Here is a 27,294-nt window from a genome sequence, read left to right as displayed (position 1 = left end):
TTTTTGTGAAAATTTTAAAGGAAAACTTTGACAGGAGAGCTTATTCTTTCCTCAACTTGTAAAATGATATGTCCACATTATGTGGTAGAAAGGAAACGAATGTCTGACGACACATACAGGTATTTAGTTGCACCATTTCGCTACGAAGACATAATATTCTCCACCAACATCTATGTGCTTAAATCTGTAGCAGAGCTAGCAAAGAAATATGAGTGTATTTAAAAGTTGTAGCCGAATTAGAATGAATGCAAGAAAATGATTAGAGAAGGATTACGGTGATTTTAATTCAGGTTAAGCTATAAGGGTGGCAGAAGCACAGAGTACTGATCCATCCATTAGTTGTAAGTTTGTATGTAAATAGTTGTATACAGGGTGACCAGAGTTATATGCTCCACCCACTTTTTTTTTTAACGGCAGGAAATTTCGAAAAAATAAAAAACACGTATTTAATCATTTATGAGTCTAGTTTATTTTCAGTGATTGTCCCTTTTTATTTAAACCCCAATATCCCGAGATACAGCATCCAACTTCTTTTTTTTGCATATTTGTATAGTATTTGAGCTCCTAAAAAAAAACAATTTTTTTTTTGAAATCGGTTAGGTTTTTCAAAAGTTATGGTAATTTAAAATATGAAAAACAAATTTCAGTTTATTATCAAAATTACGTTATTTTTTTTTAAAGAATCAGTTCCAACTGGGCACAACCAACGGATAGGCAAGCCAAAACTCTGGACTTCCACGCTTTGCTTGTAGCAGCACTTATGGTGGCGAAGTCAAGATCTAGCCAGGCTAGAGTTATTCGACGTTTCAGATCATCGACTGAAGCCACGTGATTAAGGTTACTGTACACTTTATTTTTTAGATATCCCCCACAAAAAAAATAGTCCATTGGGGTTAAGTCCGGAGATAGAGGTGGCCATTGGATGGGACAATGAGTCCCTAAGCACTTTTCATGGAAATTTCTGACCAGGTAACCTCGAACCACTCTCGCATTATGTGCCGGACAACCATCTTGTTGAAAATACATATCTAGCCGACGTTGTAGATAAACATCTTCAAGCAGAACTGGCAAAATGTCTCTTAAAAACAAGTTAGATACCTTGCACCAGTTAAGTTCTCTCTGTAGAAGTATGGGTCGATTAGTTGATTTCCTAAAACTCCACACCAAACGTTTGTAGAAAAAAACAACCTGAACGTCGAATAACTCTAGCCTGCCTAGATCTTGACTTCGCCACTCTGGTCACCCTGTATAGTAGAGGGATGAATGTGTGAAGGGAATGTATTTATAAGTAAGAATGGAGAGTGAGTGATATTCTAGTGATAAGCACCTAGACGATGCTGGCTGTGTGGCGGAAGCCAATGCCAAAAAAAAACTTGTAGAACACAAAGATCCCTTCTTATACAATTTTTTTGCAATCTCGCTAGACATCATCGTAAGGTTCATCATCATGACCAGACATTGTTCAGAGGGGTGGCGTCCCAAACTCAATAAGAAACCAGTCTCGAACAAGTCACCTGGAACCTAGAACTTATAGAAAAACTCATATTTCCGGTTTAATCTAGAATTTTCTTCAATCTGCAAACTGAACTGAATATTTTCAGTTGATAATTTCCTGTCTAGCGATCTTCCTAATTGATTTTTTTTTAAATACACACACACACACACACAAGAATAGAGGAGGAAGTGGAAGTTAAAAATGAAAAAAAGAAAAGAACAACTTGTATAGGAGAGCGTACAAGTTGTTCTCTAGTTGGAAAGTATTTCACGAAGATGTTAAGATAGCGCAGTTTGGGGGAACAAGACGCCCGGCCCGGCTCGGCTACTGAAGCCAGTGTGAACCCGGGTACGTGAGCTGGATTCTAAATCGAGACTCCCAGGGGTGTCTACCATAGCCGGCTTGTAATATCGAGTGATACGTCGTGAATAAGCTAACTCTCTCTCCATCTTCTACGCCGCACCAGTTCTTCACCAATACCTTGGGCTAGCTTTTCTTTATCGTCTCGAAAAAAACATTTAATCACTTGTAGTACACGTGTACTATGTAATGAACATATTTATCTTTTATGTTATTGTATTACACTTCAATATTTAATGATTTCTGGATGCACTGTTACGTATTAGTGTAGGTAGTGGCAAGGGGTGGGTCTTGCTAGTCCGAGACCGTTTTGTATGGCCCCTGTCAGATAGCCAGGGATGATGGTGAGCGGTTCACAGACATGAGTTCGGAGGCGGTTTCGGTAGTGTACAAATGAAAAAAACCTAAAATATGATCAGTACTTATACGAGGTGTGGCTATTAAATAACGAGACTGATGCTGCTACAGAAGAACTATGCATTGCTCCAAATCCTAACGACCTGTCAGCTGTGCAGCGAAAAGCCTTCTCTTTCGATTGCAGCAGCGTCTCGTGTGTTTGTAGAGAAATCTGTCTGATCGGAACCTGACGTGATTGTGTAAGAGGTGTTAGTTTCGTTTTGCCGAAAACATGATACTACACATGTAGTAGAGCAACGAACTGTCGTGAAATTTCACATAAAAAAACTTGGTAAAACCGCTACTGAAACTTATCTTTTATTAAAAGAAGTTTATGGCGATGAATGTTGTATCACGTGCGCAAGTTTTTGAGTGGTTCAAGCGTTTCCAAGATGGCCGAGAAGACGTCCGGAGATGATGACCGCCCGGGTCGCCCTTCCACGTCCAAAACGGATGAAAATATAGATTATAATTAATCAACATTACTTCCGGTGAGGTGCTTGCTCAACTCTGGTGAAAGAGTTAGGAAAAAACGACCCGATTTGTGGAAGAACAAGTCATGGGTTCTCTCCATCAAGACAACGAGCCGGCTCACACTGCATTGTCTGTCGCAAGACGTTTCTAGCCAAGTACAACATCCCAGTTTTAGGCCATCCGCCTTATTCGGCTGACCTGGCCGCCCCATTTGACTTTAGATCTGTTCCCCAAAAATCAAAGTCTGCATTAAAAGGAACACGATTTCAGTCCGTTGAAGCTGTGAAAGAAAAAGCGGCACGCGTCATGCAGGAGCTCTCAGAGAAAGACTTCCAGTACTGTTTCTAACAATGGTAAATTCGCATGGAGCGTTGTAGGGATAGGGGAGGGGTAGTCTCGTTTTTTTAATAGCCATACCTCGTATTCTGTTACCCAAATTTTATTTACTTAAAAAACATTTAGGGGTATACGTTTGAAATTTACAACAGCTGTTGCAAGTGAAGCAGATGACTAGATGAGACATGAGAAGTGTTACCACCTATCGGTGGCTCTCCAGTGAGTCAACTACTGGGGCTGCACCGCCGAGTAGATCGTGACTCTAATCGCGAGGCCAGCGACGTTTCAATCGACGGTTGGGATTGTCAAGAAGAGTCCAAGATGAGACGGCTGGCATGAGCGGAAAGGCGAAAGTGAAACTTCTTGAGGCGGTGATTAAGTCTTGAAAAAAAAGGTACTTATTGATCAGAATGGACGGTTCTAGTTGAGACATCTACGGCGTTAACCGTTGGACGTAGTTAACTAACCAAAAATTATTATATTTAGTAAATTAACCATTAAACGAAATTACAGTGGAGTCTCGGTTATCCCTCACCCTTTTATCCGTCTATTCCAATTAACCGTCACTGTCCACATTTTTTCCTTTGTCTTTTAGGTACATACTGGTGTCCATCATTCGACAGTTTGTGGGTTTTTTTTCTTAAAAAGATCAACCACAAACAAAACCGCCCACAAAACCGATTAGATGTCGCAGACATTGTATTCATTAATTTTAATACCCAATAGAATGAATTGAATAATGAAAGATAGCTGACCTTTAAGGCTTAAGCGTATAAACGTATAAAATAAGTATACCAGTTAATACAAAGTTTTATACACGTTAAACAAAAGAATCTGGAAATTTTCCTGTCTTTTTTCCATTATCCGTCTATTCGACTATCCGTCACGTGTCCGGTCCCGGTCATGACGGATAACCGAGACTCCACTGTATTCTCATAGTTGTTAATGAGAGTTTAGACAAACGAGATACAGGAAAATTGGATTTCTCAGTGTGGGTCTCAACAATCACACGGTAAAAGTAAAGTAAAGTAATGCCTACTTTTTCAGGCGGGCTTTACGCCAACTACCCAATTAGGTGTCGTGGACGAAGGCGACTAGCAAACATACTTTACTATAAATTTCTCATATTAAACCATTAAATAAAATCCAAGGCCTAGACAAGGGGATCGAATCCACTAAACCAACAATACATATTAGCTCCGCAGGTCACGTCTCTAACCGCTCGGCTACCGTGGCGCCCAAAGATAAACGTTACCAGGTTGGTTGACACGATCAACTGGGTTCACAAGGAAGCTACGACTGATTCAAAATAATTCTTATCAATACAAAGATAAACTAGTTTTAACAATAGACTTGAGATTGCAGTTAAATATAGTGCACATAATTTAAAGTAAATGTTGATTTATATATTACATAAATTAAAATGATTTAAATAAGTAAACAGCAGTGAATTGAGATTTTAGAGTGTTTTGCCAAGTATAGTTCTGGGAAGTTGAATAAACTATAGAACAGTCTGTCAGTACATCTAGATGGTGACTTCAAGAAGGGCAGTCATCGATATTTAGAAGTAAGATTCCTGGAAGTGCACTGATTGGGGGGAATGGCTTGTATAAATTCCCCTGGGCCAAATTATATCTAGCTAGCCAACTAGCCCACAGCAGTGCCACCAGACAAACACCAACTTTTGCCAATTACAAATACAAACACAAAATTCCTTACCACAACTAATGAACAACTTACAAAAATTGCTTCTTATATAAAAAAAAAAAAAAAACTTTTATCAATATTGCCAATTAATTTGTATTTCCTTAGAAAATGCAACAAAATATTAGCAGGCACCAGGAATAAAAAGTTTTTAAGGGTAGGCCCTTATCAAAGTTATTATAAAACAGTAACAATTTTAAGTAGCAATAATTTTTTTTGAAGCCAAACATACGACATGCTGGTTTTTTTCATATTTAATTAATTCCGACATTTGAGATACTACAAAACCTTCAAATTTTGATCGCCTGTATCTCGTTACCTAAGGTCCGGGACAAAAAGATAGCCCATCCACATATTTTCCATTTAAACATTTAAACCATTGATATTATTATTTTTTTGGGGGGGGGGCATCAACAGCTGAGGTCATTAGCGCCCGGAGCTTTTTCCAGTGCACTGCCGGCCTCCGGACAGTGTTCTCTCGTTACAGACAACACTGTCCATCACCGGACAGTGAGCTGTAAGAAGCTCCTAGGAAGAGAAAATCTAAGGGTCAGCTGCTGGATTCGAACCCGGGACCTCCGCGTGGGAGTCCAGTATGCTAACCTCATAGCTAATCCCTTCCCTCATTGATATTATTATTATTTTTTTTAATCAAAGCTTATTTTGCTGTGGTTTGAACATATTTTCTTCATTAGACGTTGTAAATAATAATAATTTGAATGAATCAATAAATAATACTTGATTTTGGGTGGGACTAAATAATAGTACATTTATTGTTTATTTACAAATAAAAACAAATCCCTTCAATTAAACAAGACATCCAGTTGTGTTTCTACTTTCTTGTCGATAACTATTTACCTTTGTAATAGGACGTGCAAAAACTTTGACATCGGAAGAAAAAAAATACCATTCTCCGAATGAAAAATCGAGGATTTTGCATTTCGGAGATTTCAAAAAATATTGATAGGAGTAGAAAAGTGATTTTAAACTTTTTGAAATCTCCAGAAAGCTATGGGACGGAGAAATGTCTTGGAAGACCGCCTGCCTTAACATCACGGCAAAAACGGGCAATTCTAAGGGTAGCTTCCAACTCTATTTTAACGGCCCGTCAAATTGCCGCAAGAGATGGTGTAGAAACAAGTTTGAAAAATGTTCAAAAAGTCATTCGCGCAGCTCCTCACATTCAAAAGAAAAAAATTAAAGGGATACCGCCCCTAAGTACGGCGCATAATTCTTTATTTCTCTTCTGGAAGGAAGACGTTTGCCCGTGAGCATGTCCAATGGAAAGAGCAATGGAAAGCAGTGCTGCTCGCCGATGGAAAAAAATTCATTCTCGACGGTCCTGCTGGTTGGGCTCACTACTATCACGACCTGCGAAAAGAAGAAAAAGTGTTTTCAAAGGGTTTTTCCATCGGCGAGCAGCACTGCTTTCCATTGGACATGCTCACGGGCAAACTTCTTCCTTTCTTCTTTATGCGCCGTACTTAGGGGCGGTATCCCTTTCATTTTTTTCCTTTGAATGTGAGGAGCTGCGCGAATGACTTTTTGAACGTTTTTCAAACTTGTTTCTACACCAGCTCTTGCGGCAATTTGACGGGCCGTTAAAATAGAGTTGGAAGCTACCCTTAGAATTGCCCGTTTTTGCCGTGATGTTAAGGCAGGCGGTCTTCCAAGACATTTCTCCGTCCCATAGCTTTCTGGAGATTTCAAAAAGTTTAAAATCACTTTTCTACTCCTACCAATATTTTTTGAAATCTCCGAAATGCAAAAGCCTCGATTTTTCATTCGGAGAATGGTATTTTTTTCTTCCGATGTCAAAGTTTTTGCACGTCCTATTACAAAGGTAAATAGTTATCGACAAGAAAGTAGAAACACAACTGGATAAGTCTTGTTTAATTGAAGGGATTTGTTTTTATTTGTAAATAAACAATAAATGTGCTATCATTTAGTCCCACCCAAAATCAAGTATTATTTATTGATTCATTCAAATTATTATTATTTACAACGTCTAATGAAGAAAATATGTTCAAACCACAGCAAAATAAGCTTTGATTAAAAAAAATAATAATAATATCAATGGTTTAAATGTTTAAATGGAAAATATGTGGATGGGCTATCTTTTTGTCCCGGACCTTAATAATCGGAAGTCTATGAAATTTTGATCAATTAGAGATAACATTCAACTCTACAATTGAGTGGAATATCAACAATATAGCTGTAATAGAAGTGGGAATATACAAGGATATTTCTTTTAACACTTAAGGTTGTTGGCACCTGCAATATTTTTTTTTTTTAAGTGCTCTGCCGGCCTCCCGAAAGTGTTTTCTCGTAAGAGACTTCAACCTCCGCGTCAATAGTTAGTGGGCTGTACGAAACTTCTGGGAAGAGGCCAACTTCAATCAAACCAGGGATATCCGCCTTGCGATCCAACAATATTCCCTAATCACAAAGCTGAATTCCATCCCTAAAAAATTCATAAAATTAATCACAGAAATCAAACCACCTGAATTATTTCATCAAAATATCACCACCACGCTTGATTGAAATTTCCACAATTATTGTTTATTGTTAATTATTGTTAATAATTAACAATGCATACACACACACACACACACACTCACCCAGACAGTAATTGCAAACATATTACTGATTACATAAATACATTAACCACATAAGATAATTCAACATTCAAACACCTCATTAATATTGTAATTCACTCTCATTAATGAATAATAAATAACAGCAATGACTATATTAATTATTTATGGATATTTTATTCCTATAAAATATACTAATAAAATTAAATTACTATAAAAATAAAATCTTAGATTAAAGGTTAATTAAGTTACGTTAATTAAATATGTTCCCATAACGCAGTTGTTTAGCGCATAATCGTTTCCGGTATATTGAGTTAAATTGAAATTAACAACAATAAATGTTTACCGGGATTAGCTATGCGTTTAGCTTACTGGATTCCCACGCGAGGGTCACGGGTTCGAATCCAGCTGCTGACCCATAGATTTTTCTTTTCCTAGGAGCTTCTTACAGCTCACTGTCTGGTGATGGACAGTGTAACGAGAGAGCACTGTCCGGAGGTCGGCAGTGCTCTGAAAAAAAGCTCCGGGCGCCAATAACCTTAGATGTTGACTCGCTTTAAATCATTAAAAAAAAAAATGTTTACCACGTAGAGTTACTTTATCTTACTCAACTATAAATGTACAGCTTCAAACATCAAATTTCGGTCCATATTTTCGATATAGTTTTCTCCTTATAGACCGGAAAATGCCTTGTGAAGTTCCTTAATTCTGGACTAGAAAAGTAAGAGAAAATAAGTAATGTTTTTCTTTTTACGAATTCATCGAGAGTGAATGCATGCGACAGGGTTTCTGACTATGGCTGGAAACACAATGAAGTGGTGAGCAAAGCGGCGATGATAGTGAAGAGCAAAGCGGCGAAAATTAGTAATGAAAAGTCAGTTCGCAAAATCCCAGTTTTCTGTATTTACACCCCTCTGTTCGGGGTAGGGTTTTATTAAAAACCCAAAAAATCCATATGATCTTGAAGCTCAATAAATGCGCAACTTTTTCTGAAATTATGTGATTCCTTGATTCATTAACCATTGAGAAAATGCAGTTGAAAATTTTAACAAAAATCATCGAGAACGAAATTTTTAGATATTCAAGTAAAAATTTCATAGTTATAAGAATCGTTTTTAAGGCTCTGTACCAAGCAAATTTATAAGAAATTTAATGCTCTTTCGTTTGGAATAAGCAGAATTGTTGTAGGATAAAGGATAGAAAAGTTACGGCCGTTTTTATGGCGAAAAACGCGAATATCGACGGAATAGTTAAAAATGCAAATATCTTGGACACTATTGAGAATCAGGCCAAAGTGAAGAGAATATTTTTTGTTGCATTTGAGATGCTGAATCACCTCCCCAAGTTTCGACCACTCCTCCGCATACACCCTGTAGATAGCGTTGCTCTATCTTCGCTTTGCTCCCCCATTATGCGCGGTCTCATACGGTTAACTTGTGTTTGATTTCGCCGCTTTGCTCTTCGCTATCATCGCCGCTCCACTATGTTTCCAGCCTAAGGGAATCTATGGTCTGCATAAATCCTAAACAAAAGGAAAAGCCTAGAAAAGTTCAAAATTAGATGCACTCATTAAATGCCACCCTATTTTGGAGAAAACCAACCGACCGGAAAGGCTGCTACTTTATTAGAATCGATTTAAAAACAAATGGTATACTTATTGTGAAATCAATTACATTTTAAACTTTTATTTTGAACATTTTTCTCGGAAAAATTTGATTAAAGCCACTTCAAGTGATTAGGTTTTCCTCTGAAGTTATATTTCCGCCTCACTTATAGAGCGACCTATAACAACAAGGGCAGAATAGATAATGAAAAATCTGAATTCGTAGAAAATTCACTGACTTCCTGTAGTTTATTGAACCAATTTACTGAACACAGTATAAAATTGAGTTCTTTTTTTTTTTTTTTTTTTTTTTAAATATATAAATTTAAAGTTTCAAAGAAATTCAATTACGTAAAACTCAACGATAAATGAAAAGTGTTTTTCCCTTTCATCAGAGAACATTCACAATGATTTAATAGTGGAAAGAATTTTTTTAAGAAACCAGAAAATAATGTTACTCTTGCGATGTACAAAACGGGAAATGTCGGCAATTGGAAAAAAGCAACAACAATGCTACACAGACGCACACAGTAGATTGAAGATTGAATGAGGTTTTGGGGGGAGGTCTAGCAGGTACTGTTTGAGAGAGAGAGAGAGAGAGAGAGAGAGAGACCAAGCTGGAGAGTGTGTCCAAGAGAGAGAGGGAGCGATTTGGCCGTAATGAAGGGACTGGCTCGCAGCCACCGTACTGTCTAAATGGTCGTTATCCTCGGATATACCACCAGATCACTCCACTAGGCCAACCCTACTATACCACCCCCTACACCAACTCTTTCTCGTCTTCACACAGTCCCTCTTCTCTCTCCCTCCAATAGAGCTACACCAAATCCACCAATCACCAAGCCTCACCCCACCCCAACCCCGAAAAAATCCACGCTTTCACACTAAGCTAACCTGCAAGTACGTATGTAAATAATATCGTACTGAAAATATATCGATAATATATCTATCTATACGCACTTGGATCACAAAACACCCTATTCCACTTCCGGTAGATTTAAATTAATGCGTGAGAGTTTTTGGCCGATCATCTCTCCGTCCGATTCGTAGATTCATTACATCTAAATCCAGACCACACCAATAATGGCCTCTCTCTTCCATATTTTATGGACCATTAGCATTAATATATTCTCCCCATATATACTCAAATCTAAATATTAATTCAAATTTATCATTTGGAATTTGATTCAGATAAATAGAAAATAATAATAATTTACGAACAGAACCATCGGCATATTATTTTAGAATAATTAAAGTGATTTAACAAAACATTATTTATAAAACCAAATTATTACGGTTAAAATTAATTTTCTTCCTTTTTCTACTCGAAGTGGGAAGAGACTTAATTCGCCAAATGTTTTGGCAGCTCCATACCAGAGCGCTGGAGACGTTTCTTCCACTCCTCATAGCAGTGCTCGAACTCCGATACTGGAATAGCCTTCAGCTGGTCGATTACAGCAGCGCTACCAGAGCATGGAGTGGCACACTTCAACCTCTCCAAGGCCCAAGGCAAAAGCAAGGATGGCAAAGTCGAAAATCAAATGCATGCTGATTTGTATTTTTTTACGAAATCCACGGAATCGTCCAAAGAGTTTCTACCTCAAGGTCAAACGGTCAATCAACACTTTAACCGAGAGGTTCTTGAAAAACATCGAAAAAGGGTCATACATATGTGACTAAACATCAAGAACAAGTGGGTGTTGCATCACGATAATGCTCCTTGTCACACAGCAATTTCAATAAACCAGAGTTTTTGGCCGAGTAAAAACATTCCTGTGGCTCCTCAGCCTCCTTATTCGCCTGACTTTCAGTCCTTGTGACTTTTTTCTCTTCCCAAAGTTGCAAAAAATCACCTCAAGGGAACTCATTTTGGGACAGTGTCGAAAACATTCAAACGGTTGTAACCGACCAGCTGAAGGCTATTCCAGTATCGGAGTTGGAGCACTGCTATGAGGAGTGGAAGAAACGTCTCCAGCGCTGTGTGGCTTCAGAAGGAAGTTATTTTGAAGGTGACAATATAGAATTGTAATTCTTTTTTAATAAAAAAAAATTTAAAAAATCTGTCTCATTACTTAATTTACAGACCTCGTATAGAAGAAATAATAATGATACAAGAACGTCCATCACAAAGATACTTTAACAGCAGGTGCATTTATGACGATGTTTCTGCATGTTACGCACGACATAGTTGTGCTTAAAAACGACTGAAGGTAAGCGTACATCATCGGTGTGGTTTCAGAACCGACGACATAAGGAAAGATGAAAACATGCTGAATGTACACTTCGAAGGGTTTGGACAAGCCCGAAGTGCGTATTGAGCCGTTGAACTGGAGGGAAGCCTTCCTGAGAACATCTGGTGGTAATTTTTGGGTATCACTAGTTCGTGGATGGTTAACAACCGACTTAACGCTCTATTTGGGGCTTCTTAGAGAGAGCCTGGGATGGCTGCTGTGGGAGGGGGTATACATTTTACTTGGATCTTTAGTGGAGAATATATTGAGGGAGGTCCAAAGAAACCCTAAACTGACGAATTCCCACTTTTTCACCTTCAACTTTCTTAGAGGAAGGTGTAAGTTTCATCACTGGAGGACTGCTGCTGTACGGGTGGTTTCATCTGGGACTGTAACACGTTCTAAATAAAGATTGCAGAGCAGAATATCAAAACGAAGTATCAAGAAGTCTGTGATTTCTTTCTTTTGGTTTGATTTACTTCTTTTACCCACATCTATTGTACCAAACATCCATACATACAAACATCATTTCCGTTAAATTATATATATATATATATATATATATATATGTGTGTGTGTGTGTGAGTGAGTGAGTGAGTGAGTGAGTGAGTGAGTGAGTGAGTGAGTGAGTGAGTGAGTGAGTGAGAGAGAGAGAGAGAGAGAGAGAGAGAGGCTAAAAGCCAAATCCACTGCCGGCCTAAAAGATCTACTATGGTTATCTGAATGGACCAACCACACATCTGTAAACTGTGTGGTTATGTAAGTATATATAAGAATGTGTACGGTGCTTATGTAAGTATATATAAGCTATAGATAGTTTGTCCATAGGTTCGCTAAAACTGTATAGGTTGACGCACAATAACTACCACTCTGCAGGCTCTATGGCGTAAGTGTCGCTCAACGCTGTTTAGACTGGGATACCCGCAGTAGACGCCAAGATCTTTAATTGCTCCCTCTACTTCCTTCTACAGAGATTCGGCTAACTCGGATTTCCGGTAAACAAAAAGACGATTCAAAAACATCGTTCAACCCCACTCCTCTCTAATTGATGGCCACTAAGACAGAAAAATAAAAATTTAAAAAAATGACAACCAGTAAAAAGTAATGAAGGCAATAAATTCAGATATTATTGGAACATCTCCTCCCACTCTTGGGGCCAGGTAACGTCACCTAGAAACTGCATAAAAGCCTTTTTCCCGTTCAATATTGGACTTGTAATAAAGTTTTACGCAAGAAAGAAAGAAGTAAAAGTTGCCAGAGCCTGTAACAATATCAGAAATTGTACAGCAGTTCGCAGTGTTCTTGTTCTTCTTGCAAAGTTCTCCCTGGGATAGAATCGCTAAGATAAACTTTTCTCCCTTTCTCTCCCTCTCATCCCTAGCCATTCAATAATGCAAGTACCGTAATAAACTTAGATTAAAGTGTTTTTCATAAAAAGAAAATTTTATGGGAACCCCAGGAAAGTATTAAAACGGGAACAATTATTAAAAGAAAAGGGAACACTGTAATCTTGATGGGAAATAATTACTAATTTTTTTTTGCTTTTTCCACTGAGTGGGAAAAGTATTTCCCATCAAATTTTTGATATCGAATGTTCCCCGGAAAAACCCCCTTTTTTTAATTTCCAAGTCCCCCGAGTCCGAAAATAATACACACTAACCTCCGCTGTTTGGAGATGGTCGTTAGAAGGAGGTCAAGCCAAGTTTCATAATGAAAAAATATGGGTTTTTTTTTCAAACATCTATTTAAAAATTGTTTATTATTGATTTTAACTGATCACTGCGCAGTCGCAGTCAAAGCTAGTCAAACTTCCATTATGCTTTCATTGGCGAAAAATTGAATAATTAATTATCGTATGAAGTATGAAGTTTGCTTCTGGCTCGGCAGGGCATTTTTTTTAAAAATGCTTTTTATGAAAAAATCTCATGCGGAGAAGGGGGAAACGATCGTCGCTCCCCTTTATATATCGAACATCTCCCACTCACTCGTCTTCCCACATCTGGTAGATCAACCTTCCAGGGTAATGTTTGAAAAACAATCGCAGTTTTTTGTATAACGCAAGAAAAAAGAAAAGAAAAGGGGTAAGGATATCACGAGGGTCGTTTGAAAAGTCCGTGCAAAAATAAAAACTACTTAATTTTTTGGGGGTAAACCTTTTTTATTTTTCAACATAGTCTCCTTTTAGGCTTATACACTTCGTCCAACGCTGCTCTAGTTTGTTGATACCTTCCGAATAATAGGATTTGTCCAAGTCTGAAAAATAGCCATTCGTTTCTGCAATCACCTCCTCGTTTGAATAAAATCTTTTTCCCGCTAGCCATTTCTTCATATTGGGGAACAAATAGTAGTCCGAGGGAGCCAAGTCTGGAGAATAGGGGGGATGTGAAACGAGTTGGGAACCCTATTTCCATTAATTTTGCGACCACAACTGCTGAGGTGTGAGCTGGTGCGTTGTCGTGATGGAAAAGGACTTTTTTTGTGGGCCAATCGTGGGCGTTTTTCTTGCAGCTCGGTTTTCAAACGGTCCAATAACGATGAATAATATGCACCTGTAATAGTTTTACCCTTTTCCAGATAGTCGATGAGGATTATTCCTTGCGAATCCCAAAAGACAGTCGCCATAATCTTTCCGGCCGAAGGAACGGTCTTCGCCTTTTTTGGCGCAGATTCCCCCTTGGTAACCCATTGTTTAGATTGTTCTTTGGTCTCAGGAGTGTAGTGATGTATCCATGTTTCATGCACAGTGTCGAAAAGACGCTTAAAGTCCTGCAGATTCTTCTGGAACAGCTGCAAACCGTCCTTGCAACACTTCACACGATTTCGTTTTTGGTCAAAGTGTGAGCAATCGCGGCACCCATCTTGTGGATAGCTTTGTCATGTACAAATGTTGATGCAAAATATTATGTACCCGTTCATTCGAGATGCCCACAGCACTAGCAATCTCACGCACCTTCACTCTTCTTGTCATCCATCACCATATCATGGATTTTATCAATGATTTCTGGAGTAGTAACCTCAACAGGGCGTCCAGAACGTTCAGCGTCACTTGTGCCCATATGGCCACTCCGAAAATTTTGAAACCACTTATAAACTGTTCTAATCGAAGGTGCAGAGTCACCATAATGTTTATCAAGCTTCTCTTTAGTCTCCTCAGGCGTTTTGCCTTTCATAAAGTAGTGTTTAATCAACACACGAAATTCTTTTTCGTCCATTTTTTTGAAAATCACTCGACTTCCTCGATTCAAACGAATGCCAAACACAAAGAAATAGACCGATCTGGCTGAAACTTGGTGTGTGTTCTTCCAAGAGATGCTACTAACTAAACATAACCTCGATACGCGCCAGTAGTGCTATCTCTCTGACTTTGCATGGACTTTTCAAACGACCCTCGTACTTATACAAAAGAATTTGGTTTAAATGTTGCAGATTACTTCAAAAATTAACCTAAAATATGGCTGAGTTACAAAACAAAACACGTGAAAAATTCAGAATAATTAGTTATCGCTTGAAATATACAGAAATCAATTCATTTCATTCCGCTAGGAACACACTAGGATACAGTAGAAAAGCTATTAAATGAAATAAATGGATCTAAAAGTTGCACATACCTGCGAGGAAGGGTATAATTTCGATAAGTCCAATATGTGTGCTCTATTGGGTAACCTCTAATATAGCAGAAGATTCTAATATCACTTCCAACTGGTGCACTAATCACCTCGTGGGATAAACGTAACTCTGGCGGATCTATAAAAAAAAACAAACAAAGAAAGTAAATAAAAAGAAGTAAAAAATAAATAAATAAGAAATATGAACTTATAACCTCTTTCAGGTTTTGAAGAAACAACAAAGTAAATAAAACAAAAATTTAAATTCAAGTTAAGTTTTCCAAAATCTGAGCTTATTCCAGGTGACAACTCGAAATCAGAAATCTGCACATCCTAACAGCATCCCTCACTGGATGGATAAAAATACCTAAAAACATTTTCAAACACTGCCAATGAAAAGAAAGGAAACTTATTTTTGTTAAGTTGGTTTAACCATTTGTTATATATATAAAAAAAATATACTTCGTACAGTTTGTTAAAATATTTAATTTAGTTTAAAGTAAAAAAAAAAGGGGATTAGAATATTTAATACACATAAAGGCTCGCATTTTAATTCCCATTATTTAGCTCGGTCCAAGTTTAATTCCATTGTAGAGCTCGGTCTTCATATAATCGGATTAACGTTTTAAATGTTATTATACGGGAGTGTATGTCATTTGTACACGATTGTTATTTCCTTTGTCTCTTTGTATTATTTGTTTTTAGAGATGACATTCTCGTCAATTATTTATAAGTTACTTCTAAAAATAGTACCGCATTTTTTGGAGGAAAAACATTTAAAAAAAAGTAGTATGTTCTTTTTTTCTGCGGAAAACTCTTGTCAAATTTAGGAAAAATATTGGCAGAATAAAAGAACAAGATAATCTTAGCCACTCTTGGTACCACTTGCCCATACACCAGCGGTCGGCAAGCTATTTTAAGTAGAGAGCCATTTCTCCTTAAATAGTTTTAATAGATCTTACCAAGAACCGCAAGGATGATAGTGTCAACAACTCTGTAGATCATTTGTATTCACAAATTATTATTTTATGATATTCAATAACATTTAAACGTTTTATATATTTATTTTCACATATTGCAAAGTAAATAAACAAATAAATAATAACGAATGAAGAGGCGGCAGTCTTACAATATAAATCAAGTACTTTATTTTGATATTGTGTAATTCTATTCAATTTCGAACCTATCGCATTTAAAATTATTTTTGAAAAAATACCTTTAATAAACGGAATTTTCATTCGTTTCAATAAAATTGAAATATACAATATATTTTGGGCAGGCTGAAGAGCCACACAATTTGGATAAAAGAGCCGCATGCGGCTCGCGAGTTGCCAACCCCTGCCATACACTGATCTTAAAAGGTGACTCCACACCAAACGTTCATGCTGTATTCTAAAGAATCCGTTCACAGACCTGTTATGACCAGCATCTTTCTTCAACTTTTTCTGCATCTCCGAATCCTTCAAACTTTATCCACTATTCTGTTGTCACATAAAAGAAAAAAAGACCCGTTCAAGTTTAGACGCCAATTATTGTCCAACAGTTTCAAGATACCGTGTGAGACTTAGGTTTCAGCGCGTTTATTTACATGCAACATTCAGGCCCAACCACCTAACCTCAAATCTCTCGCTGCACTACTCTATTGCAGCTTTGTTCTAATTCAGAGCGGTTCAGAAATGTGACAAGAGCGATTCGTCTTGCAATCACGTTACATAAAATAACACATTTCATAAGTAATTAATTTACAAATAACAATACACCTCCTATTTTCATTTCCTCCTTGGTACAAGCTCTCCCATATCTTTTAGAAATAACAATTGTAGAATATTGGGCTCCAAGAATTGTATGGCCGAGGACCTAAACAATAAACAGCAAAAGTAAATAATGACAATCTGTTTTCTTAAAAAACATTCAGGTTCACGGTTAGCTGCCAAAGAAGCGCAGATTCCTGGCGAGTTATCTTCTCTCTAAAGTGGACTCGTAAACAAACAGACGAATAGTAAGGCAGTATAAAAGTTTTTATATAAGTCTTGCAAGGATTTCTGCACGATTGGTGAACAATACGGTTGAAAAATAAATCTTAACTTATTCGCCCTTAAAAATATACCCAAAATTTATTTGATGCTAAACAAAAAAATAGCAAGAAATCGCCATTTCATATTCTTGCTATCGCTAGGTTTCATAATTGACTAAGGAATATCTGTACAATATAATAATTAGCAAAAAACATTCGGCAATCTAAGACAATCTGAAAGATCTTAGCAAGATCGTTCGCGTATATCAGCCTAAAAAAGAAGGTCAAAACCTACTAGGTAAAATAAAAAACTGATTTATGTACTCACAGTTAACGCTGAGCGAAATTCGTTTACTAACAGCCGGTGGGACATCGTTGGTCGCTATACAAAGATACGCCCCAGCTTGCCCTCGGTCAATATTGTATAGAGGTAGTATGTCTCCATAGTGTACTTCATCTGGAAAAAAGAGATAAATTTTATTACCTGGGTTATATATTATTACAGCCTTTTTACGATATATATATTTTTTTTATGAGGTTAAATTCCTTTGCTAACACACAATCAGAGAGAACGTTTTGGGGGTCTGTAGATCATCATTTTGAGCAGAAAAAGTTGACTGGTTATGCAAGCAATCAGGTTAGGTTAAAAAGTTTATGGTAGATGCAGCTGACTGCTAAGGCAAAAAAAAACCTACCACAACTGTTATAAGCTTCCCCTTTGTCGTTGCTAATGGCAACAATTGTATAAACAAATATTTAAAATACAGAAATAAATAATTATAAATCATAAAATAAAAAGATCGATTTTCTGTTGTACAATTCCAAAAATTCTAGCATTTAAATTTCCTTTAAAAGATAAATTAAAAACTAATGTATATCATTCTTATTCATATTATACAGTTCATAAAATCTGACGATTACAATGAAATTACATATCTCTAATTGGAACTGTTTTTTTTTTTTTTGAGTCTTTGGAGAATTTCATTTACATACTTCCATGGAAAGATCCTCCCTCAGGCAGTTCTGGAAGGGAAGGTAGAGATTAGCTTTCTTTGAAGGTTCACTTAAGTGTAGTAAATTAAATAGAATTAAAAATATAATTGAAATGCCAAAATTGCTGAAAATCGGTTACTCTGAAGGGTCATTTCACTAAAATAAATTCTCGTGCTTCACCTGACTTTTCCTTACAAACAGTAAAAGAAAATCGTGTGACTGTTTGCACGGGATATTTTCACACCTAAATATAATGCTATTAGTTCTTATTCCCAGTGCTGGATTTTTTTAAATTTTACTTTTTTATTAACGGCCACTACAATTGAATTGACTTCTTTTTTTCCAGTGATAATACTAACGATTACCAGCCTCACTATTAGCACAATAACAAAATTTGTTTGATCCTGAGGACAAGTACTATAAAACAGGGAAAGTATGAGAAGCATAGAATAACCCCTACATGAGGGGACTCCCAGTAGATCAAGAGGGAGTAAGAATAAAATACAATATTAACGTTGCTTCCCACAGGAACAACGGTAATAGAATTAAAGGCTGAAATTATTAAAATGGCGCTGGAGCGAGAGAATTGTCAATCCAGCTATCACAAAATATCATAAATTATTCATTCATTTGCTTGGAATGCACTTACCTAGCTTTTCCCTAAAGTATTTGCTTTCGTGGAAATTTTCATTAAAACCACAAATACTTTCTTCTCTTTACTTACGTTTTTATAACATTTTCAATTTCCAAGTAAAATGAATTATTCTAAAATTGGTAGAAATATTCACTGGATGTAACTTTACTTACACTGCTTATAATTAGATTTTGTTAACTCAGCAACAAATTTTATTATAAATATCTGAGAGAACGCCACTGCTTGAACTTCCCTTCCACGTAATTACATAACAGGAAATCTGATTATTCTCTAACAGTTAGTCTCTTTGTGATCATTTGTTTTGCTTCTTGTTTAATTTTTTCCACCCCCTCATATAAAGCCAGGAATTATTGCATACTGAGTAAATTAAATTAGGTGCTTTATAACAGTGAAAAAGCCTTTCATATTCTGCTGTTAATTCATTTTCTTTAAAATAACACTGGAAATACTTCTTTTGAGGTAAGCCTAAAGTCAGAAAAAGTAATTTTTAGCAATTGGTCTAAATGTTGCTATTTCTAATTCTAGATGTAGGTGTTCAATAGACCAAAAATTTGTAGTGTGAACACACACATGATTTTTAAATAATTTTTTTTTAAAAGTTACAATTTTGACTAAAAAATAATTTGACTACTAAAATATAATACTACTCACATCAAAGATAACACTTTCGGAAAATATCGTTAAAAGCTACAAAAAAAAAAAAACTATTTAGCGACTTCCGATCAGCAAATTTTACTTCAATTTTGGTTACGTATGTAATTCTAATTTTTTTGGCATTTTTGTTACATATTTTGAAAGTAATAAGTTCCTTCCTACATCTCTGGGTATTCTAGCATAAAAGCTTTAGTTAGTTTCCTGAAAAAAGGTTTTGAAATTTTCCTTTCAAATAATTTAGAAAATCACTTATATTTGATTCTATTTCCGTGGTAACACTAATTTTATTATAATCCTATGTAAAACTTTGCTCTTTTATACAAAACATTCTTTTTAAGAAACTAGATTCAGGGATTTGTAAAAACGGATTATCCGTTGCACTAAAAAGTAGATTACAAAAATCTGAATCTTTTGAAAAATTTTCTCAAATTTAATACAGTAAGAGAGAAAGTTAAAAAATCTGTAAACCTTAAAAAAAAAAATGTAAATTTAAACCAATAATTTTGAGGTTAGACTTACCCCATATCATTATAAAATATCGGAAAATTACAATATTTACTCTAAAAACAGTGTTTCAAACATTTGCTTTAAAATAATAATAACTTACAATCAAACGATTGTTTACACAGAAATATGTACACAAAATAAAATAACATTTTAGTTTACTTTATATACGAGGTGTGTTCAAAAAGTAACGGGAATTTTTAAATTTCGCGGGTTTGGAGAGTCTGATTGTAAATTTTTTTTTTTTATTATGTTGGTACACATGCCCCTGAAGTACGATAAAATTTTCAGTAATATTCATTGTTTACTTCTTAAGTGGCAGCCGTTAAGGTTAGTCGTGTTTTTCGAGCTTGGCGATTTTTGTTTGTTAAAAAAAATGGATCAAAGAATTTGTATTAAATTTTGCGTAAAAAATGAAATAAAGTATGTGAAATGTTAATAAAGGCATATGGTGAGTCTGCTATGAGTAAAACAAGGATTTACGAGTGGTATAAGCGTTTCCAAGATGGCCGCGAAAACGTTGAAGATGACGAACGACCTGGACGTCCAAGCACATCAACAACCGATGAAAACGTGAAAAAAGTGAAAGAAATGGTTATGAACGATCGCCGAATCACCATCAGAGAAGTCGCTGATGATGTTGCCATATCAATTGGCTCATGCCATGAAATTTTTTCGGATGTTTTGGGTATGAAACGTGTGGCAGCAAAATTTGTTCCAAAATTGTTGAATTTCGAACAAAAACAGCGGAGAATGGAAGTTGCTCAAGAGTCACTCAATGAAGTCGACAACGATGCGGATCTACTGAAACGTGTTATAACAGGTGACGAAACATGGGTTTACGGATATGATGTCGAAAATAAGGCTCAATCGTCCCAGTGGAGGCATTCTGGATCGCCAAGACCGAAAAAGGCTCGACAAGTGCGGTCGAATGTGAAGGTTATGCTCACTGTGTTCTTCGATTTTAATGGCATAGTGCATCATGAATTCTTGCCACAAGGTCAAACAATCAATAAGGAGTACTACCTACAAGTTCAACGCCGTTTGCGTGAAGCAATCCGAAAAAAACGCCCGGATTTGTGGCAAAACAATTCATGGATTTTGCACCACGATAATGCACCTGCTCACACTTCATTGCTTGTTCGTGAATTTTTGGCCAAAAACAAAACTTTAACGATGCCCCAGCCTCCATATTCGCCAGACATGGCTCCATGTGACTTTTTTCTATTTCCAAACATAAAGAGAACATTAAAAGGCCGTCGTTTTACAAACATAGATGACATTAAAAGCGAATCGCTGAAAGAGCTGAAAGCTATCACAAAGATCGAGTTTCAGAAGTGTTTCGAGGATTGGAAAAAGCGCTGGCACAAGTGTATTGTATGCGAAGGGGACTACTTTGAAGGCGACAATATTAATGTAGATGAATAAATAAATATTTTTTTCAAAAAACGAAAATTCCCGTTACTTTTTGAACACACCTCGTACATAACAAAAAATACAATTGTTATAGAAACTGCACGACGTTTGTTTATCATAACGCACAATTTATTTAGTGAACCAGTGAAAAGGTTATTTGATTCTGTTTCAAGTGTACAGTGCTACTACCTAGCTTCATGCACCAAAACTACTCATTTACTAATTTTTGATATACCGTTATACAGTTTTAATTAACAAAAACGTCATTTTTTTGGAACAACTTGTTTAGTTTTTTTAAAAAAATTAAGTTCAGCTAAGTTTCTTTCAATGGTCTAATTTAAGGTAAAACTATTCGTGTGTCTTACTACACATCTTTTGTTGAAACAATGTACAAACAAAAGTAGCAGAACTAACTTTTTGAACAAAATATATCAAGGAATACATTCAAAGAAATAACCTTATGCCATCTTGTATACTATTTTTCATTTTCCTTTTAAAAATAACACAACCTTCCATACTGAATATTTATTTTTGTTCTTTACATTTTTCTGGAATTACTTTAGTTTTTATAGGTTTGTTGAAAAATATTTCTTTTTTTCTTTGTAAATATTAATCTTTTCTTATTTGTATACATACGAGGGTCGTTTGAAAAGTCCGTGCAAAGTCAAAGAGATAGCACCACTGGCGCGTATCGAGGTTATGTTTAGTTAGTAGCATCTCTTGGAAGAACACACACCAAGTGATTTTCAAAAAATGGACGAAAAAGAATTTCGTGTGTTGATTAAACACTACTTTATGAAAGGCAAAACGCCTCAAGAGACTAAAGAGAAGCTTGATAAACATTATGGTGACTCTGCACCTTCGATTAGAACAGTTTATAAGTGGTTTCAAAATTTTCGGAGTGGCCATATGGGCACAAGTGACGCTGAACGTTCTGGACGCCCTGTTGAGGTTACTACTCCAGAAATCATTGATAAAATCCATGTTATGGTGATGGATGATAGAAGAGTGAAGGTGCGTGAGATTGCTAGTGCTGTGGGCATCTCGAATGAACGGGTACATAATATTTTGCATCAACATTTGGACATGACAAAGCTATCCGCAAGATAGGTGCCGCGATTGCTCACGCTTGACCAAAAACGAAATCCTGTGAAGTGTTGCAAGGACGGTTTGCAGCTGTTCCAGAAGAATCCGCAGGACTTTAAACGTCGTTTCGTCACTGTGGATGAAACATGGATACATCACTACACTCCTGAGACCAAAGAACAATCTAAACAATGGGTTACCAAGGGGGAATCTGCGCCAAAAAAGGCGAAGACCGTTCCTTCGGTCGGAAAGATTATGGCGACTGTCTTTTGGGATTCGCAAGGAATAATCCTCATCGACTATCTGGAAAAGGGTAAAACTACTACAGGTAAATCGTTAATATGATCTAAATAAGAAACATTATAATGGCTTCAAAATTTCTCGATAAATAATTTATGATACATATAGAAATATAAAATAAAATTTTCATAACAATATAGATGGGTGAGCTACTTTACAGAATACGATTAGCTAGGACAACCTATTTTTCTGCCCTAAAGTTATTGGTATCTTCTTCACCAGACCAAGGGCCTTAATTTCGAACATCTAGATTGCGTGCCACAATTATGTGATTGCGGAAGAAATTTCTTTTTTTCTTAAAAAAGAAATGGCGATAAGTTCACAAGATGTTGTAATCACTTGAAAAGTCACCCGTGGCCACATGATCTTCTGGAGGAAAGGTTTTTTCTCCGGGCAGGGAATGACGTGTTGCATCTAGATCTAGGTGCCTATAGATTGGGTCTGGAGTCGTCGTATTCAACAATCCTCTGGAGGAAGTTGTTAACTAAAATGTAGTCTAAACATTTTGGATGGTAGTATTGTCGTCCATTCGGGTCTCCATAAAAATGGACTTGATTCCAGTATTGGCCTCAAACCATAACTGAAATTTAGCCTTAACACTTTGGATGGTATAGTATTGTCCATTCGGGTCTCCATAAATGTGGACTTGATTCCTGTATTGGCCTCAAACCAAGAGGAGCCTAAACGTTAATAACCATAAGTTCCAATTATTTTAGGCAGTTTATCGTCTTGCGCATTACCTAATAAAATAATAATAATAATCAGATAATTTGTGATGCCTCTCATAAAAATGGTCCAATATCAGTCTCTGTAAAATTATAAGCAGATGAGAGATGAAAAAAAAAGAAGCTATCTTAATACAGTTTAAAAATAAATAAATTAAAAAATAAGGAAAAATTACGTCAATATAAACCCCCCGTTCCAAAACTTGAGCCGCATACCAAGAATACTGTAAAACTTACTGTATTAAATAATTTTAACTTTGTAACTTAGAAGGCCATGAGAAAAATTCATGATATTTTTCTAAAAATATCTTTCCAAACAAATTTAAGTCCTGTTTTTTCCCCTTTGAAAAATAATTTTTGAAATTATAATCGAGAATCAATGGAAAAGCCTTAAATATCTTTTGTATTAAGTTACAGTTTGTATTTTTTCCAAACTATAAAAAGAACTAGTCCACATTTTTATAGTTTTTAGCAAGTTGCCTGCCATTTTAAAAACATAATTATCTTTTGACTTGTTTTAAGTTTACTTTTACTTGAGTATAAAATAATGTAACCTATTGTCAAAATGTTGTCGAAGAACTTTTTCACAAAAATATAATAATAATAATAAATCCAAGGGAAGGGCTTAAGCTATGCGGTTAGCGTATTTGATTCCCATGCGGAGGTCTTGGGTTCGAATCCAGCTTCTGATCCTTAGATTTTCTCTTCCTAGGTGCTTCTTACAGCTCACTGTCCCGGTGATGGACAGTGTTGTCTGTAAAGAGAGAATGTTGTCCGGAGGCCGACAGTGCACTGAAAAAAGTGCTCCGGGCGCCAATAACTTGAGATGTTGACGTGCCTTAAATCATTTAAAAAATAATAATAATAAATCCATCATTTCAAACCCAAGTCTCCCCCCCAAAAAATATCCATTTTCAGGATACGAGCTATCCATCCTTTGTTTTAAAGATTTTTTGTATATACAGGGTGACCAGAGTTATATGCTCCACCCACTTTTTTTTTTAACGGCGGGAAATTTCGAAAAAATAAAAAACACGTATTTAATCATTTTTAGTCTAGTTTATTTTCAGTGATTGACCCATTTTTTTAAACCCTTGTATCTCGAGATACAGCATCCAACTTTGTTTTTTCAAATTGAACGTTATATTTTTTTTTGCATATTTTTATAGTATTTGAGCTCCTAAATAAAACAAAAGAAATTTTTTTGAAATCGGTTAGGTTTTTCAAAAGTTATGGTAATTTAAAATATGAAAAACAAATTTCAGTTTATTGTCAAAATTACCTTATTTTTTTTTAGCTTTTTATTATATTGTTATTTGGGAAAACGTTGTTGGCCAAATTAAAGCTGAAAAAATTCATGTTTGATATAATTATTCTTTAAAAAAATAATTAATTATAAATTTTCCCGAGCGCTGTTTTATTTTTAGACTTTTATAAGCTTGTTTACTGCCCATATGGGTTTAATGCCCGTAAATGCTTTAACAAAAGAAAAAAAATAAGTTTAAACTTTGAAAAACTGTTAAAATAATATTTTTTTATTACATATTTTATTTGATAAAATCCGAGTAAATTTTTTTGTATTCTTTATTTAATCCACTTTATTATTTTATCATATTCAGAAAACAAACATGTTTGTCGATGGTACTTTACTAAAACTTGATCGGCCAACTTATATTCTATTGAAAAGTTTCCACTTAAATTTTCTTTACGATTGAGTGAGAGTGTGTTTTAGTTTTGCTGTGGAAAAACTTGGACAGCTTGCCAAACTTTCCCGCTGGGACAATTTTTCTTTTTGTTTTGTAATTGTCAGGGGAATTTATAGTTATTATTTATTTCCTTTCAAAAAAACGATCGTGCTTAAATTTGGGAAATTGATTTTTCGCGCCGGGTAATACGGTAGGTATTTTTTTTTTCCAACCCTTTTCAATACTATCTTTCTCTATAGTAAGAGTAGGAGAAACTAATAAAAAGAAAAAGCTCTTTTATGATGTTGAATCGTAGAAGACCTAGGTTGATCTTTCTAGAAGACTGTGTACGCTAAAAGCTAAGATGGAAAAGAAGAAGACTACACATACCCGTCTATCTTTGACGGATAGATACTCGTAGATAGATAGATTGAACTAGGGCGGCCTCAAGACCTACGCCACTGCGACCTCCCTTGGATCTATTGTGGCTCCCCTCACTCTAAAGCTCACCCTCCAGACCTGTCCATTTTAATCAGACTCTTAATGCTGGGTACAGCTCACAGGGCTTGGTTTTTCCTCCCCGAGAAGTAACATCCTCAGCCCAGACAAGTCCCTCATACTGACACAACACGTGCAGTGCCGTTTCCTCTTCTTCCTGACAGAACCTACAAAGGCTATCATCTGCCAGGCCCGTGCGATGCATGTGTTTTCTGAGCCTGCAGTGGCCAGTTATTAATAGGGCTACAATCATCCTTATAGCCCCACACGGCCTTGACGGATTAATTCTGCAGTCAGCCTCGGCGATTAGCCTCCAATGAACTCCTTCGCCTGTCTCGGCCCAGTGGAGGCTTAGCCACCACTCCTGAGACCCTACTCTGCACCCATAAGTTAATGGTCGCAGACTTAACACATTTCGAAACCCCAAATCAGGGCCCGGGCCAAAGAAGTGTCCCGCAGAGCCTTCCCGGGCCAATAAATCTGCCACTTCGTTCCCCCTTATGTCCTGAGTTGACCAGGTACCCACACCAGAAAGACGTTATTCTGGTCACTAATTTCCTTCAGGGCACCCAGACAGTCCCAAACCAGTCTTGAGTTTGACCTGGTAGGAACTAAATAGCTCGTATAGCAGCCTGACTATCCGAGAAAATTACGACCTTAGAATTAATAATTTCTCGCCCCTTAATCTCGGTAGCGCAGAACCTAATTGCAGCTAGCTCAGCCTGAAAAACTGTAGCTAGTTTTCTTAGGCCAGGGGTGGGCAACCCGCGGCTCGCGAGCCGCATGCGGCTCTTTTATCCAGATTGTGTGGCTCTTCAGCCTGCCCAAAATATATTGTATATTTTAAATTTATTGTAACGAAGGTAAATTCCATTTATTAAAGGTATTTTTCAAAAATAATTTCAAATGTGATAGGTTCGAAATTGAATAGAATTAACAATATCAAAATAAAGTACTCGATTTATATTGTAAGATTGCTGCCTTTTCCTTCGTTAAGTTATTATTTATTTGTTTATTTACTTTGCAATATGTGAAAATAAATATATAAAACATTTAAATGTTATTGAATATCATAAAATAATAATTTGTGAATACAAATGATCTACAGAGTTGTTGACACTATCATCCTTGCGGTTCTTGGTAAGATCTATTAAAATTATTTAAGGAGAAATGGCTCTCTACTTAAAATAGGTTGCTGACCCCTGCCCTAGGCTAACCGAAAACCTACATTTCGGCTTCACCCCGTACACTCCCGCTCCCACACCCTCCTCCGTTTTTTGGAGCCATCAGTATACCACATTGAATCTCCCATCACTAGGGGGGGTCCACGTCTCCAAGCCTCCCGGTCTCCAATACAGACTTTAAAAAGGCTTGTCAAAGTTATATTTGGGAGTCATGAAATCCGAAGGCAGGCCTAGATTAGGGTCGGCCTCCAGTTCCTCGTATAACTCTTGATAAGCTCCTCCATGCCTGATGGTAATTGGAGCTTGTCCTTCCCTAAGCCCTTAGTCTTAGACGGATGGATGATGCTGAAACTGACGGGCTAGCAATTAATGGGCACAAAAATGGTTTAGCCAAAATGAGATGTTTATAGAAGATGATTTCTCCAATGGGTATCTTGTGGAAGATCCGGAGATAAAACATTCCAGTTGACAAAGTTAGACAAGAAGAAATAAACTAGCCATGCATGGTAAACATTACCTAGATGAAAGACAAGTTAAAGGAAAGAGTACTATCGGAAATAGGAGGATGAAAGTTATGCTTTCTATTGAATTGAGTGTGTTTCAAAATATATAAAAATGAAAGGAACTGTCCGCTTTATTTACTATATTAAATTGGTGAGTATGAGCGAGGAAGATCCGCTCTCAAAATTGAAAGGTTGGTCGGTCGTTCGGGAGACATAGAACGAGAAAGGATATCATTCTAACCATCCCATCTCTGCAGCGGAATGGGTGCTGCAGAT

The 27,294-nt window shown here is 36.4% G+C and overlaps 1 protein-coding gene across 2 annotated transcripts in view; it reads right to left on the bottom strand.

The window, feature by feature from the left end:
* The window catches only part of LOC141450729 (lachesin-like), a 338,800-nt gene that overhangs the window by 19,449 nt on the left and 292,057 nt on the right, over nt 1–27,294 (bottom strand). For both annotated transcript variants that reach the window (XM_074121461.1, XM_074121462.1), the window contains 2 exons: nt 17,144–17,272; nt 14,805–14,940 (listed from right to left, as the gene is read on the bottom strand). In XM_074121461.1, the coding sequence (XP_073977562.1) occupies nt 14,805–14,940; nt 17,144–17,272 (265 nt within the window). The remainder of the gene's footprint in view (nt 1–14,804; nt 14,941–17,143; nt 17,273–27,294) is intronic.

The sequence above is a fragment of the Rhodnius prolixus genome, unplaced genomic scaffold, assembly GCF_049639745.1.
Source record: "Rhodnius prolixus isolate KJV_2025 unplaced genomic scaffold, Rpr scaffold_8, whole genome shotgun sequence".
Taxonomy (NCBI): domain Eukaryota; kingdom Metazoa; phylum Arthropoda; class Insecta; order Hemiptera; family Reduviidae; genus Rhodnius; species Rhodnius prolixus.
This window is presented reverse-complemented; position numbering and strand designations above follow the sequence as displayed.